This window comes from Fukomys damarensis, unplaced genomic scaffold (assembly GCF_012274545.1).
Source record: "Fukomys damarensis isolate Sample0158 unplaced genomic scaffold, DMR_v1.0_HiC HiC_scaffold_27, whole genome shotgun sequence".
Classification (NCBI taxonomy): domain Eukaryota; kingdom Metazoa; phylum Chordata; class Mammalia; order Rodentia; family Bathyergidae; genus Fukomys; species Fukomys damarensis.
The window spans coordinates 2,220,232-2,231,756 of record NW_022900939.1 but is presented as its reverse complement, the minus strand read 5'-3'; the positions used below and the strand labels follow the sequence as shown (position 1 = coordinate 2,231,756).

The following is an 11,525-nucleotide window of genomic DNA, read 5'->3' as shown; positions in this document are numbered from 1 at the left end:
TTTTTTTTTTTTTTTTTTTTCTTTCCAAGCTTGGATGAGAGCTTTCTTCTCTCCGGCCTTGTTTCTATGAGGGCTTCACGGTCTGCATGTAAGCCTGGTGATGGTGCTGGGCCTCTGCCCCCTCTGCTGTTACAGTTTGACCTAGAGCATAGCGGATGCGTCCTTAGCTCATTCCTAACAGTGCTGGGCCCACGTTATGGTCTGGGCTACTCTGCATCTAGGTTGTGCCCCAAAACTGTCTCTGTCCTCCCGATATCTTCTCACGCTTGGCTCCCATGAAGGAATGAATTGGGGGTAAGGAGGAGAGAAGGCCTTGGGGGGTCAGGAAGGGAAGCCCAAGTCCCCCTTTGAAAGTGGGTTCTTTGAACTATGTGTTTGGGGGAGTTCCTCTGGATACTAATTTGAATTTATATACCTCATGTTTTGGGGGTTTCACGTATATATATGCATATATATTTCATAAGATTTGGAAGGTTTTTTTGGATGCTAGAAAAAATTGAAACAAAGCAACTTTCAACAATGGTACTTAAATTAGAACTAAGGCCAAGCTTTGGTGAGAGCCAGCTCTATCTCTGAGGCCACAGCCATTCTGCTGTTGATGTGTCCAGTGGAAGTGCCTGAGTGTTCCCTAATTCAATTCCCTGGGACTTGCTGCTGCTGAGTCTTCAGTTCCGGAATTGGCTCCACCAGGGGAAACTCTAATAAGAGAACCGTTCTTGCCATCTTAGTCCCGGCCTCTCCTGTGAGCGGGAAGCCATTTTGTCTCAGGAGCAGACCTGGACTTGGGTCTTGAGTTCACTGCACCTTGGGGTAACTTCCTGTCACAGTCAGGACAGAAACAACTAAATGGAAGAGGCAACCCCGGGGTGACTAATGTCGTATTCTGTGCCCTTTGCCAGGTCACCATGTACAGAGATCCCCAGAAAGCTTCCCTGTAGACAGAGGGCCCGGCGTGGGGAGGTGTAGTGAAGCGGTAGGAAGCAGGGAGGAAACCAAGACGTGCTTTGACCTTGGGAATTTGGCAGTGGAGAGGCGCCTCGTCAGGAAGAAGGTGGACGCAGGGAAGGGGCTGTCAAGGGCAAAAGGGAGAGGACCGTGAGGTAGTCAGTGCACCCTGGCAATACCCTTTGAGAATTGGTCTCCATGCTTCCCCCAGACGACTTTGATATGTCCTGTCCCCCTGTCTTCCATCCTCTCTGAGGTTGCTGCTGCCTTTGTTGGACTCTCTGGGCAGAAGGGATCTTGGATTTTCCTTCTAAAATGGCGCCAGGCAAGGCAGGGAGGGGCAGCCCCTCACCCTTCCCCTGTGCCAACCCAGAAAGGCACAGTCTCGGACTCAGCGAGGACCCTGGCAACAGAGCTCTGCCCATCATGCGGGTGCAGGGGGTCCCCGGTGGAGGCCTCCTGGCCCACACAGAGGACCCCGGGCTCTTCCTTTCCTGGTCTCCACACCAGCAGCCTCGTTGCCCCTTCCCGAGTCTCCAGGGAGGATGAATGGGATCGGACACAGCCAAATGCTCATCCTAAAAGGCCGTGTGGTGTCTGTGTGTCATGTGTGCCTTCGTGTGTTCATCCCTCCCCTCTGGTACACTTTGGACTTCTCTGTGGCTTTATACCTGGTTAAAGTGCTTGTCCTGGTGTGGCACGGGTGTATGCATGAGACGACTGGGGGAGGCCTGTGTGGTACAGGGAAGACCCCATCTGTGGTCCCCGGCATTTGAGTGGGGGATGCTGGGGGAGCAGTTGATTGTCCACACGTGAATTGTTCTGTCTGTAACTGCTGTGATTTGAAATTTGGGGTGTTGCTCTGTTAGAGGACATCGCCACCTGGTGCTCATGAGGTGTATTGCAGAACAATAAATGACAAATGAACAGCCACAAATTGTTCTCGGTGACCTTCTGCTTTTGGTCAGTTATTGTACCGGGCGGCATTTGGGTTACTTCCTTGAGTCTGTAAGCAACCACAAGCCCTTCCACCAGATAAGGGGAATATTCCTTTTCTCTAATTTGTTTTCAAATTTCCGCACCTTTACCAACACATTTGACCTGACTGGGGTCCCCGAGAGACCACATGGCCTGAGAAGTAGGTGAGCAGACCTGTGGGAGACAGATCGTCTCAACTCGCAGATCCTGACTCTTACGGGTTTTTTGTTTTGTTTTTTTTGTGGTACCGGGGATCAAACTCGGGTCCTTGCACTTGTGAGGCAGGCCACCAAACCGCTGAGGTAAATCCCCAGCCCTCTTACAGGTCTTTTTTGCCTGTCTACAAATAGGTTTTTTTTTTAAATTATAGGCTGTTTTGCAAATAAATGCTTATAAGCATCATCCCAAAGACTGAGCAGGGCTTGTCACCCCGGCTGTCTCCATCATAGTCTGTGGGCTGTGGCTTCCTTCAAAGCTAGGACTGGGCTTTCCTCAGGGAATCAGCTCGGTAGACCCAGGAGCCCTGCTCCCGAGACCTGACTTCGCCTGTGAGCTGCAGGCTCCCCATTCTGATTCCACGTGAATGCACAGCAGGACACAAAGCTCCTCAGGACATTTCAGTGCATATTTACGTGTAGTTTTATTATCAACCTAGAAACTTGTGAAGAATTTTTCATTTCCTTGGGCAATTAGTGCATGGAAAGCCCAAGAATTTTTGCCTGTTTAACTCAGTAATCATCAGCGAATTCAGCAGGAAAGTCAGGATCTGGTAGAAATGTGGTTAGATTGGCTGACACATACAAAAGCCCCAGAATCCACAAAACACCCAGAAGTTCAGGAAGACAGCTGACTGCTTCAGGGACAGGGTTAAGCACAGAGATTGGAGGAGTCAGAGTCCTTGGCTGGGCAGTCGGAGTGCAGCTCAGTCTGCTATCCTCGCCATGTGTCTGTGTCGGAAAGGAATGAGCATTTCTTACTCCCACCCCTACGGGCTGGCACACGTGGGGCCACTAATGACATTGGATTGGGTAAATAGACACTGCTTAAAAATGTTGTGGAGGTGATTACAACTAGATACAACTGGTGTTAAACTGAGCAAAGCCCAAATATTGACAGTCCAGCGTCCTGCCAGATGCCCCAGGGCCACCAGCCCGGAACCCAGACAGCTGTCTCCAGTGGTTCCACTCAGGGACCTGAATTTGATATTGGAACCCATTTTTCTGCGGGACCGGGGGAGTAATTGTTGTTTTCTATTGGGGGGGCGCGGTTCTGTTTTGTTTTATTTTAGGGAGGAAGTAATATTTAGATGTTGGCTTACTTTGACTTCTGGCTTTTTTTTCCCTGGAAAATTGTGAACTTGGAATCCGGATGTGCGTGTGTGTGCTTGTCACACACCCACACAAGTGGCTGGAGGCCATTCATGGAAGTGGAAGGCTTGGTTTTTTTTGTTTTGTTTTGTTTTGTTGGGGTTTTTTTGCAACACAGAACATGAAAGCAGAACTGTTGGCCTGTCCAAATTCACCTCTCCTTCCAGTGCCTGGTTCATAATGAGATGAGAAAAAGGAATCAGTGGGCTAAGAATTCCAGTTTCTCCCCAGCACCCGAGTTTTTTTTTTTTTCTTTTTTTTTAACTTTTACTCTGCCTTTCCTAACCATCCCTTTGCCCTTGCCCTGCGAACAGGAGCATGTCAGTTAAAATATTTCCAGAGGACTTGGTGACTCTAGTCAGAAGTCCCAGAGTAAGTCCTAACTGTGGAACTAGGTGGACGACATCTTTCCCAAGGGGTCAGCATGAAGCCCTCAAAGCAGAGGCCACACAGGGCTTCCTGTATCGTTGCACGACCCCAGGTGCATAAAATACAGCAGCATCTAAAAGCACAAATAGAAGGCAGGTGGTGCTTACAGGCAGAAATTCTCACAGTTAAATGAAGAACGCCTGCGAGCTTCATTTCCAAATTCAAATGTCTGCAGCCTCCCTCCTTTTTAAACACGCACCAAGTGAAGACCATGCACGTGAATACTGAGAGCAGACAGCCCGTTAGGTTTTAGTCCCAGGTGGCCTGTGCTTAACCGGTCACGGTTGCTCCGTCTCCCCACCGCCTACCTTGTCCTTGGGGCTTCTTAACTTGCTGGCCCTGAGATCCAAACAAGAAGTCACAAAGTTGTACCTGCCTGCTGTTCCACCTGTACTTCCTTGTGTGGGAAGACAGAAGCGGAGAGGGAAGGGACGAGAGACCGGCGTGCATCTGTGGTTGGAGGTGACAGAAACTGTGTCCGGGAGAGAGTTAGGCTGGACTTTGCTCGGGCTCTAGCTCAGGGATGTTTCTGGCAGCTGTAATCTCTGTAACCAAACTTTCCCTCTCGCCCTCGATCACCTGGTACCCTTTATTCTTGCGCTTCCGGACGCCATAGAAAGCCAAGGCGATGAGAGCCGCCAAGAGGGTGGTGATGGCCACCGAGACGCCCACTGCCGCCCCCCCGGACAGCCCACTTCGCTCCCCGCGGATGATCCTCATGGTTCTGCGCAGCTCCTGCGGCTCTCCCAGCCTCCAGCGCTGCGTCCGGGAATCTCTGATCCAAGAGCTGGAGCTCTCGCCGTTGGTCACCATGACGGTGTTGGTGGAGGCCTGGCTCATGAGGGGTGGCCGGGTGAAGGGTGGGAGCCTGGCGGGAGCCAGGGACCCCCGAGTAAACGCCCCCGCCCTAACGCAATAGGACACTTGGCATCCGTCCATGATGAGGGCCAAGTGCTGGCTGAAGCCCCCCGGACACTTTTTCTGGAGGTCTCCAGACACGGCAGAGTTTACCAAGGGGTTCCCCACCGCACAGCTGAAGAACCCGCCGAAGGGGACGGAATACCTGTACCCCAGCTCGTAGTCCTGAGTGACACACACCTTCAGGGTCTCAAATAGGCTCAGCGTCGTGTAGCCCGCTGGGCACGACTGCTCGTTTGTCGTGGGGTTTACACTCCCACTGCTGAAGACACCCCCAAACAGAAGCCCCAGGTTTCCGGGGGCTTGGCGGCTGGCCGCACACCAGAATGCCCTAAATTCAGCCTTCGCCACCCGGAACACGTCTTCGCACACGATCTTGCAGAAGATGAGGAGTTTGCACTTCTTTCTACACTCTAGGTGGTTGTAGCCCTCCTCGTGGGTCTGAGTCAGCAGGTGGACTGGGGTGTAGTCGGAGGGGCAGGAGAAGTTACCCGTGAGTGGATTCTTCTGCTCCAGGTTGGGGCAGAGGGCAAGATCTCTGCCTGAGGACTGGGTGCATTCCTGATAAACGCCCCCGAAGGAGATGTTGCTCGTTTTCCCTCCACAGGAGCCATCATCTGTGTTGGCCTGAAAGTTGAAGTTCGGGGAGCTGGCGTCTGTGCACCCGGGATAGGTGTTGAAGGTGTAATAGCGCCGCACGGCTGCTTCCACCGTCTGAGACACCTGCCTCACCAGCGGCCCAGGCAGCTCCGGCAGCATGTCCGGCTTGATGAAGAAGTGAAGAGGCAGGCCGGTCCGGTCCACCGCCACCAGGTGGTTGTGGATGCCCTGCTGCCAGACCTCAAGGGTGATGCCCGGGTGAAAGGGAACTCCCCCGAAGCTCAGCACCCTGGAGTTGGTCCGGTTGGCCAGGTAGCCCTTGATCAGGGCCTCCTCAGTGGAATACCCAGTATCAACTTTGGCATTCACGATTTTTGAGAAGACAACTCCTGCAGATGCAGTCAAGCTCTTCTGGCTGGTCTGGCTGTCCTGGAGGACGGAGGACCTGATGTGGTCCTCCTGGACGAGAGCTGCCCCGGCATCCACACTGGTGATGATGTGGGTGCCGTAGTGGAGGACCAGCAGTTCCGCCAGGTACGTGGCCATCCTCGTCTGGTTGTTCTCCAGGCGGTTGGAGATGTCCACAAGCTCCTTCTTAAACTCCCAGGTGAGTTCTGAGGCCGGGGTGATTTTGGCCGTGTAGACCAAATTTCTGACTTGAACGCGAGTGGTTACAGCTTGGTCCTTCACTTGAAGGGTCTTCACCCTCTGAAACTCGGAGGAAAACTTGCCATTGACTTTGGAATAAAGGGCAATGTCCAAATTGATAGAAGAGGAGGTGCTGCTCTTGTAATCCATCCAGGACTGCAGGATTTCGGAGTTCATCTCCAGGTTGCTCTGTTTCTGGGCAATGGTGAAGACTTCATTGGGGATGATGTACTGTCCGTCCTCAGTGGTCCTACAGCGAGTGTAGGTCAGCTCCATCACACGCCCCATGTCTATATTCCGCAGATTATCCCATCCCCCTCCGGGTAAGACTTCCAGGACAGGTAGCTTCAAGGCATCCCTGCACTTCTGAAAGCCAGTTTCATCCAGCTCCTGCAGAAGCTCGTCTGTCCAGACACATGCTGCCACCGCCCAGAGGAGCAGGCCAGCCCCGAAGGCGTGCATGGTGCCGAAGTCCCCAGCCGTCCGCCAGCCTCAGCAGCTGCCAACGAACTTGGTGCAAACTGAAAGGTGGGAAAGAAAGCAGTTGTAGAAACAGTAATTTCAACAGTTCTCCTAAAACCACCAGTTCCTCTTTAGAGGGCTTACATTGCAAATTGGGGAAATGAGACTCATTTGGAATAACAAAGTCCACTGGAACTTGGAAGACTTGTGCTGTGTCGCTGTGCAAAGCCAGCCCCTATTCTCAGTGCATCCCCACCCTGTCCCCCACGCCCAGCTGGTTGCTCTGTGGCAAGAGTGACATTTAGAAAGTGGCCCTGTACCTGACCACTTCTGCCACCTGACAGCTTTGGATTTGTTCACTTTCTTGGACTTGGTGTTTTCAATCCTTGCCTGCCTGTCTCTCCTGGAACTCTGAGACCAGTTTCCTTTTACTGGAAATGCAGAGGTTAGGGACAACAACACTTTTACTGAGAGACCTGCCTCCCCGCTGCCCAAGCTAGCTGGAGGCCAAGCCCAAGCCCTGGGCTTCCAGTCCAGCTGAGGGTAGAGGCTGTTCCCACAGAGGAGATGGGTGGAAAGTATGGACACGTGTCTCGGGAGAGCTCACTGTCATAAGCATGAATAGCCCTGGCTTTGGAGCTGTTGTTATGTGGAACGAAGGTTAGAGAGGCTGGGGAGGACTCTGGGCAACATTCTGAGAGCACCCTGTCCATACGGTCCTTAGCTTTCAAGTGAATGAGAGGGTCTCCGCACTCTGCTGCCTTTTCCTTTCAGACACAAATGTCTGAACAAAGATAAGAGCTGCACTGTAATCCAGGTTTTGATTTATCAAAAGCACACAGTGCCCAAGGAACGTATGTGTGCACACACACATTTAGTGCAGTTTACGAGGAGTGGTATCTTAATTTTTCATTGACTTGTTCAGTGCCTGTAATCAGTATAGTACATAAGAAGAATATGGCTTTTCATTACTCAATTTAAAAAAAAACAATTCATTTGTTGGATCATTGGGAGAACATAATTCCATGAATTTTGGCGGGGGTGTCAATACCAAGTCTGGTAGATCCCATAATGAACACCGATATTTCCAAACCCACCAATCCAGCCCCAGGGCTCAATGAAGCCCAGCTCTGTTCATTCCTTGGAAGAATTCGAATGTGTCTCAGTGCATTTGACAGCCAGGAAATCCAGCAGCGAATGAACTGCCAGTCGCATCCTCGCAGCCCCCAGCTCATACCTCAAAGCAGATACAGTGCTGAGACTTGAAAAAAGTCCTATTTCAGTTCACAAGTTTCACTCCACTATCACCGGTGGACATCCCAGAAGGATCATTCTGAGGAACTGAATTACCGCAGATTGTCCCTCACACAGGGGAGCAGTGCTCCGAGAAAGAATAAGACCAATAAGAAGCCCAAACGGAAACTGGGCAATTCATCATCTTCCCTGCTAAGAATGATCACTCTCCGTGCTTCCTGTTACCTATCTTTTATTTTGCTCTGTATTTATAACTTGGGTTTCTCACAGAAGAGAATCCACGTGATATTTACGCTTGTGTTTCTGCTTTGTTTTACTTAACATTATGGTCTCACGATGCATCCGTTTTTCCACGAATGACTTAAGTCCATGCAGTTAATGACTTAAGTTCATGGCAGAGTGGTACTCCATTTGTGTAAATACATTTTCTCTACCCGTTACCAAGATTTCATTGTTATGAACTGCGCTGCTATAAACATGGGCATGCATGCACAACTGTAATGTGATGTCTTTAACGCTTTCAGGATACCCAGAAAGGCAATAGCTTGATCAAGTGGAATTTTTGGTTTTAATATTTTGAGGAATCACCATAATGGTAATACTTGTTCCACTTTTCTCACAGCCTTTCCAACATGTGTTATTCTTTGATTTCTTTTTTGATTGAACTCAGGCCCTTGCACTTGCGAGGCAGGTGGGCGAACCACTGAGCCAAACCCCCAGCCCTCTTATTTGATGTCTTGATAGAGAAATGGAAGGTGGGGAAGGAGGGAAGGGACCAGAGATGTAAGAAAAGAGCTGAGATGTAGCCGCTCCACAAGGAGTGCAAACCCTTGTGTGCACTACCCGAGTATTAATAAAATAGCGGAAAATGGGCAACTGAAATCAGCAGACACTCATCAGAAGTAAAAGCACAGATGGCTGTAGGTACATGAAAAAATGTTCAGCATCATTGCCTCTTAGAGAAATGCAAATCAGAAGAACACTGAGATTCTGGTTTACTCCGGAAAGAATATCGCCTATTATCAAGTGCTCAAAACAGCACCTGCTGCCTGCTAGCAAGATTGTCGGGGAGCAGGAACCTTCTCCATTGTTGGTGGGAATGTATACTAGCACACCCACTATTGAGATCAGCTCGGAGACCCTGCAACAAACTAAAAATGCTCAAAGTCACCAGATTACTCGTGTACCACAGTTCATAACATCCAAACTTGAAAACAGTCCATAGACCCAGAGCAGATAAATGGATACAGAAAATGTGGTATATGAACCCGACGGAGTTCTAACGCATCACAAAGAAAGATAAACTTGAGTTACTTGTAGGGAAATCAATGCACCTTGAAACCACAGTGCTAAGTGAAATAAATCAGACATAGAAACTTCAGTATTGCATGGTTTCTTTCATGTGAGAAACCCAAAATTGAAATAATTTAAAGAGCAAAATAAAAGATGATACCGAACAGGAGGTACATTTTGTGCAGGTGGGAAAAGATGGGCGAGGGAAGAAAAGGAAGTCAAAATGATTAAGATACAATGTATACATGCAGGGATTTCCCAGTGTGAATGTAGTTAGTATGACTGTAAGCATACTAATAAAAATAAAAGAAAGAGAGAGAAGAAAGCGGCCGGTAGTGCAGCTGGCTGGCTGGGTCCGTTCTGTAAGCCCAGCTCCATGCGCTGGCTCCATTCACATCACAGCTCTTGCTTCGGGCGCTGACTTAGACCCTCCGCTCAGGAGGGACCGGTTTATGAACAAGCATCCTGATTTTTGCCTCAAGAACCAAACCTCTGCAGAGGATGTTCTGGTTCATTTGTAATCGGTTGGTCCCAGAAGCATACCTCAGCAGAGGGACCCTGGGATTAGAAAATGAGAGCTTTGTGCCCGGAACACTTCTGACAACTCACTGTCTACACACTTCTCTCCAGATTATTTCAGGAGCTTCCTCAGGTGGGGTGGATTTACACTGTCCCAGAGACACACTGACAATTTCCCCTTCTCCTCCTCCTCTTCCTTCTCCTCTCCTTCCTCCTCCTCTTCCTCCCTTTACTGCATCCTGTAGAGTCCTTATGCTCCAGAAACAAGAATACAGACAAGGTGAACACAGACAGCTCTGATTTCCAGAGCTCCTACCACTCTAACCACCCACTTATTGCCCCTCCCCTTTTGGGCTACAAACTTTGTCTTCATTTTTACCATAGAAAAAATTGAAGATAGTTAAAAGATCCAACCAGAGTGACAAAGTATCTTACAGTCCAAAAAAATTAGTGCAATTTTAATAACATGAGAAACTCTTATGCTATAATATTGTGAAATAAAGGGTGATACATTTAGCGCCACCCCAGCTATGGACAAGTATATGTAACCAGAAGGATCTTCACCAACTCATTGACAGTACAGTGGACCCTCGAGTTACGACCACTCTCACATACAATTTGGGTTATGACCAGAATTTTAGTTCTAACTTATGGCCAAAGTCTTCAGTTATGACCTGGTCTTTCCTGTGTGGGGATAACTGAGAAATCCTGGGCCAATGTCTCTCTAAGGAACTGAGATCCGCCTATAAGAAAATGTGGCCTAAAATTATAAGGACAGAGACTCTGAAGGCTGTGCTTTCAGTCAACCCTGTGGCCGATGACGCTGTCACTGGTGCAGAGTCCACAGGCCTGCGTGTGGGCAGTGGGACGCTGAAGAGCTGCTGGAGGGACCCTCAGAGGAGCTCTACAGAGGAGCTTCACCAACTTCTGGCTGAGCCACAGAGAATGGCAGCCCAGGAGCTTTCTGGAGAGGTGGGGGAGTGTCCACATCAGTGCAGCAAAGTTCTTCTGAACTAAGGAAGTCCTGAAAAACTGGACAGTCATAAACATCTGCAGAGAAGACCCAGCCAGACAGAGAACAGGCCGATGGTAGCACTCACTCGCTTAACGATGGTGTCTTGTCACACTACCGAAATGTTGAAGACAAGGCAGGAACAGACCACCTTGGACCAGTTTTTAGTTTTGAAAAGGTGGAGACCTAGTGAGCCGGAAGCAGGTCCTAGTGGGCTACAGACTCCCCAAGGAGAGAAAGGACACCAGAGAGCCAGGGTCCCGATGTTCTTAAGGAAGGGCACTCGCCTTCCAAACAGTAACCACCTTCCAATTCATCCTCCCTTCCCACAAGCCAAAGATGTCAATTTGAGTGGTGAGTTCAGTATGAAATTATTGTGTCTGCTGAAGTAGGCACATTTTATAACTTTCTGGTGAATATACTGGGAATATTATTGGTGTTTCCAGTAAATTACACACATTATGCAACCCTTTTTTATTATGAAAACTTTAGTTAAAGGGTGCTTTGGAAGTTTCAGAATGCATCATGGTTATTTTCATTATTTCTTATGAGAAAAATAGTCTTGACTTACAACCAACTTGAGGTACAACCAGCCCTTGTGAACAAACTGAGTTCATAAGTCAAGGGACCACTGTAATTATATCTGGTTGGGAGGTTTCACAGATGACTTTTGGTTTTTTTTCCTCTTGCTTTTCTATATTTTTTGAAATTCCAAAATTGAACACGTCTTATCCACTGAACAAATATTTACTGAGAACCCATTAAGTGCTGAAAAATAGTAGGCACCATGTTTATGCTCAGGGAAATAGCCAACAAATATGCATTTTTTTAAAAAAGAAAGCAAATTATTTCTGGCATTTTCATAAGCCCCAAATAGTGCAAATCTTGAAGATTCTGAATTTCCTGCATTCAAGGAAGTTCTCTTTTCAGTTCATGCAAACAATGAAAGCAGAACTGCAAATGATGGGAATTTTGGTCTCCAACCACATCTGCACGCTGGGGGCAGGAGGGGCGGCTCGGAACAATCAGGTATAAGGAAGCGGTGGGCACAGGCATTCCACCTGCCTGCTCACCCACACTTTCCTGCTTTACTCTTTCCC

The 11,525-nt window shown here is 48.9% G+C and overlaps 1 protein-coding gene across 1 annotated transcript; it reads right to left on the bottom strand.

Annotated features, from left to right (window-relative positions):
* Nucleotides 1-3,381: 3,381 nt before the first annotated feature.
* Mpeg1 (macrophage expressed 1) lies at nucleotides 3,382-6,380 on the bottom strand. The gene has a single exon (XM_010633102.2). It carries the CDS (start codon nucleotides 6,345-6,347, stop codon nucleotides 4,209-4,211), a length of 2,139 nt encoding a protein of 712 aa, XP_010631404.1. The 5' UTR covers nucleotides 6,348-6,380; the 3' UTR covers nucleotides 3,382-4,208.
* Nucleotides 6,381-11,525: the final 5,145 nt, after the last annotated feature.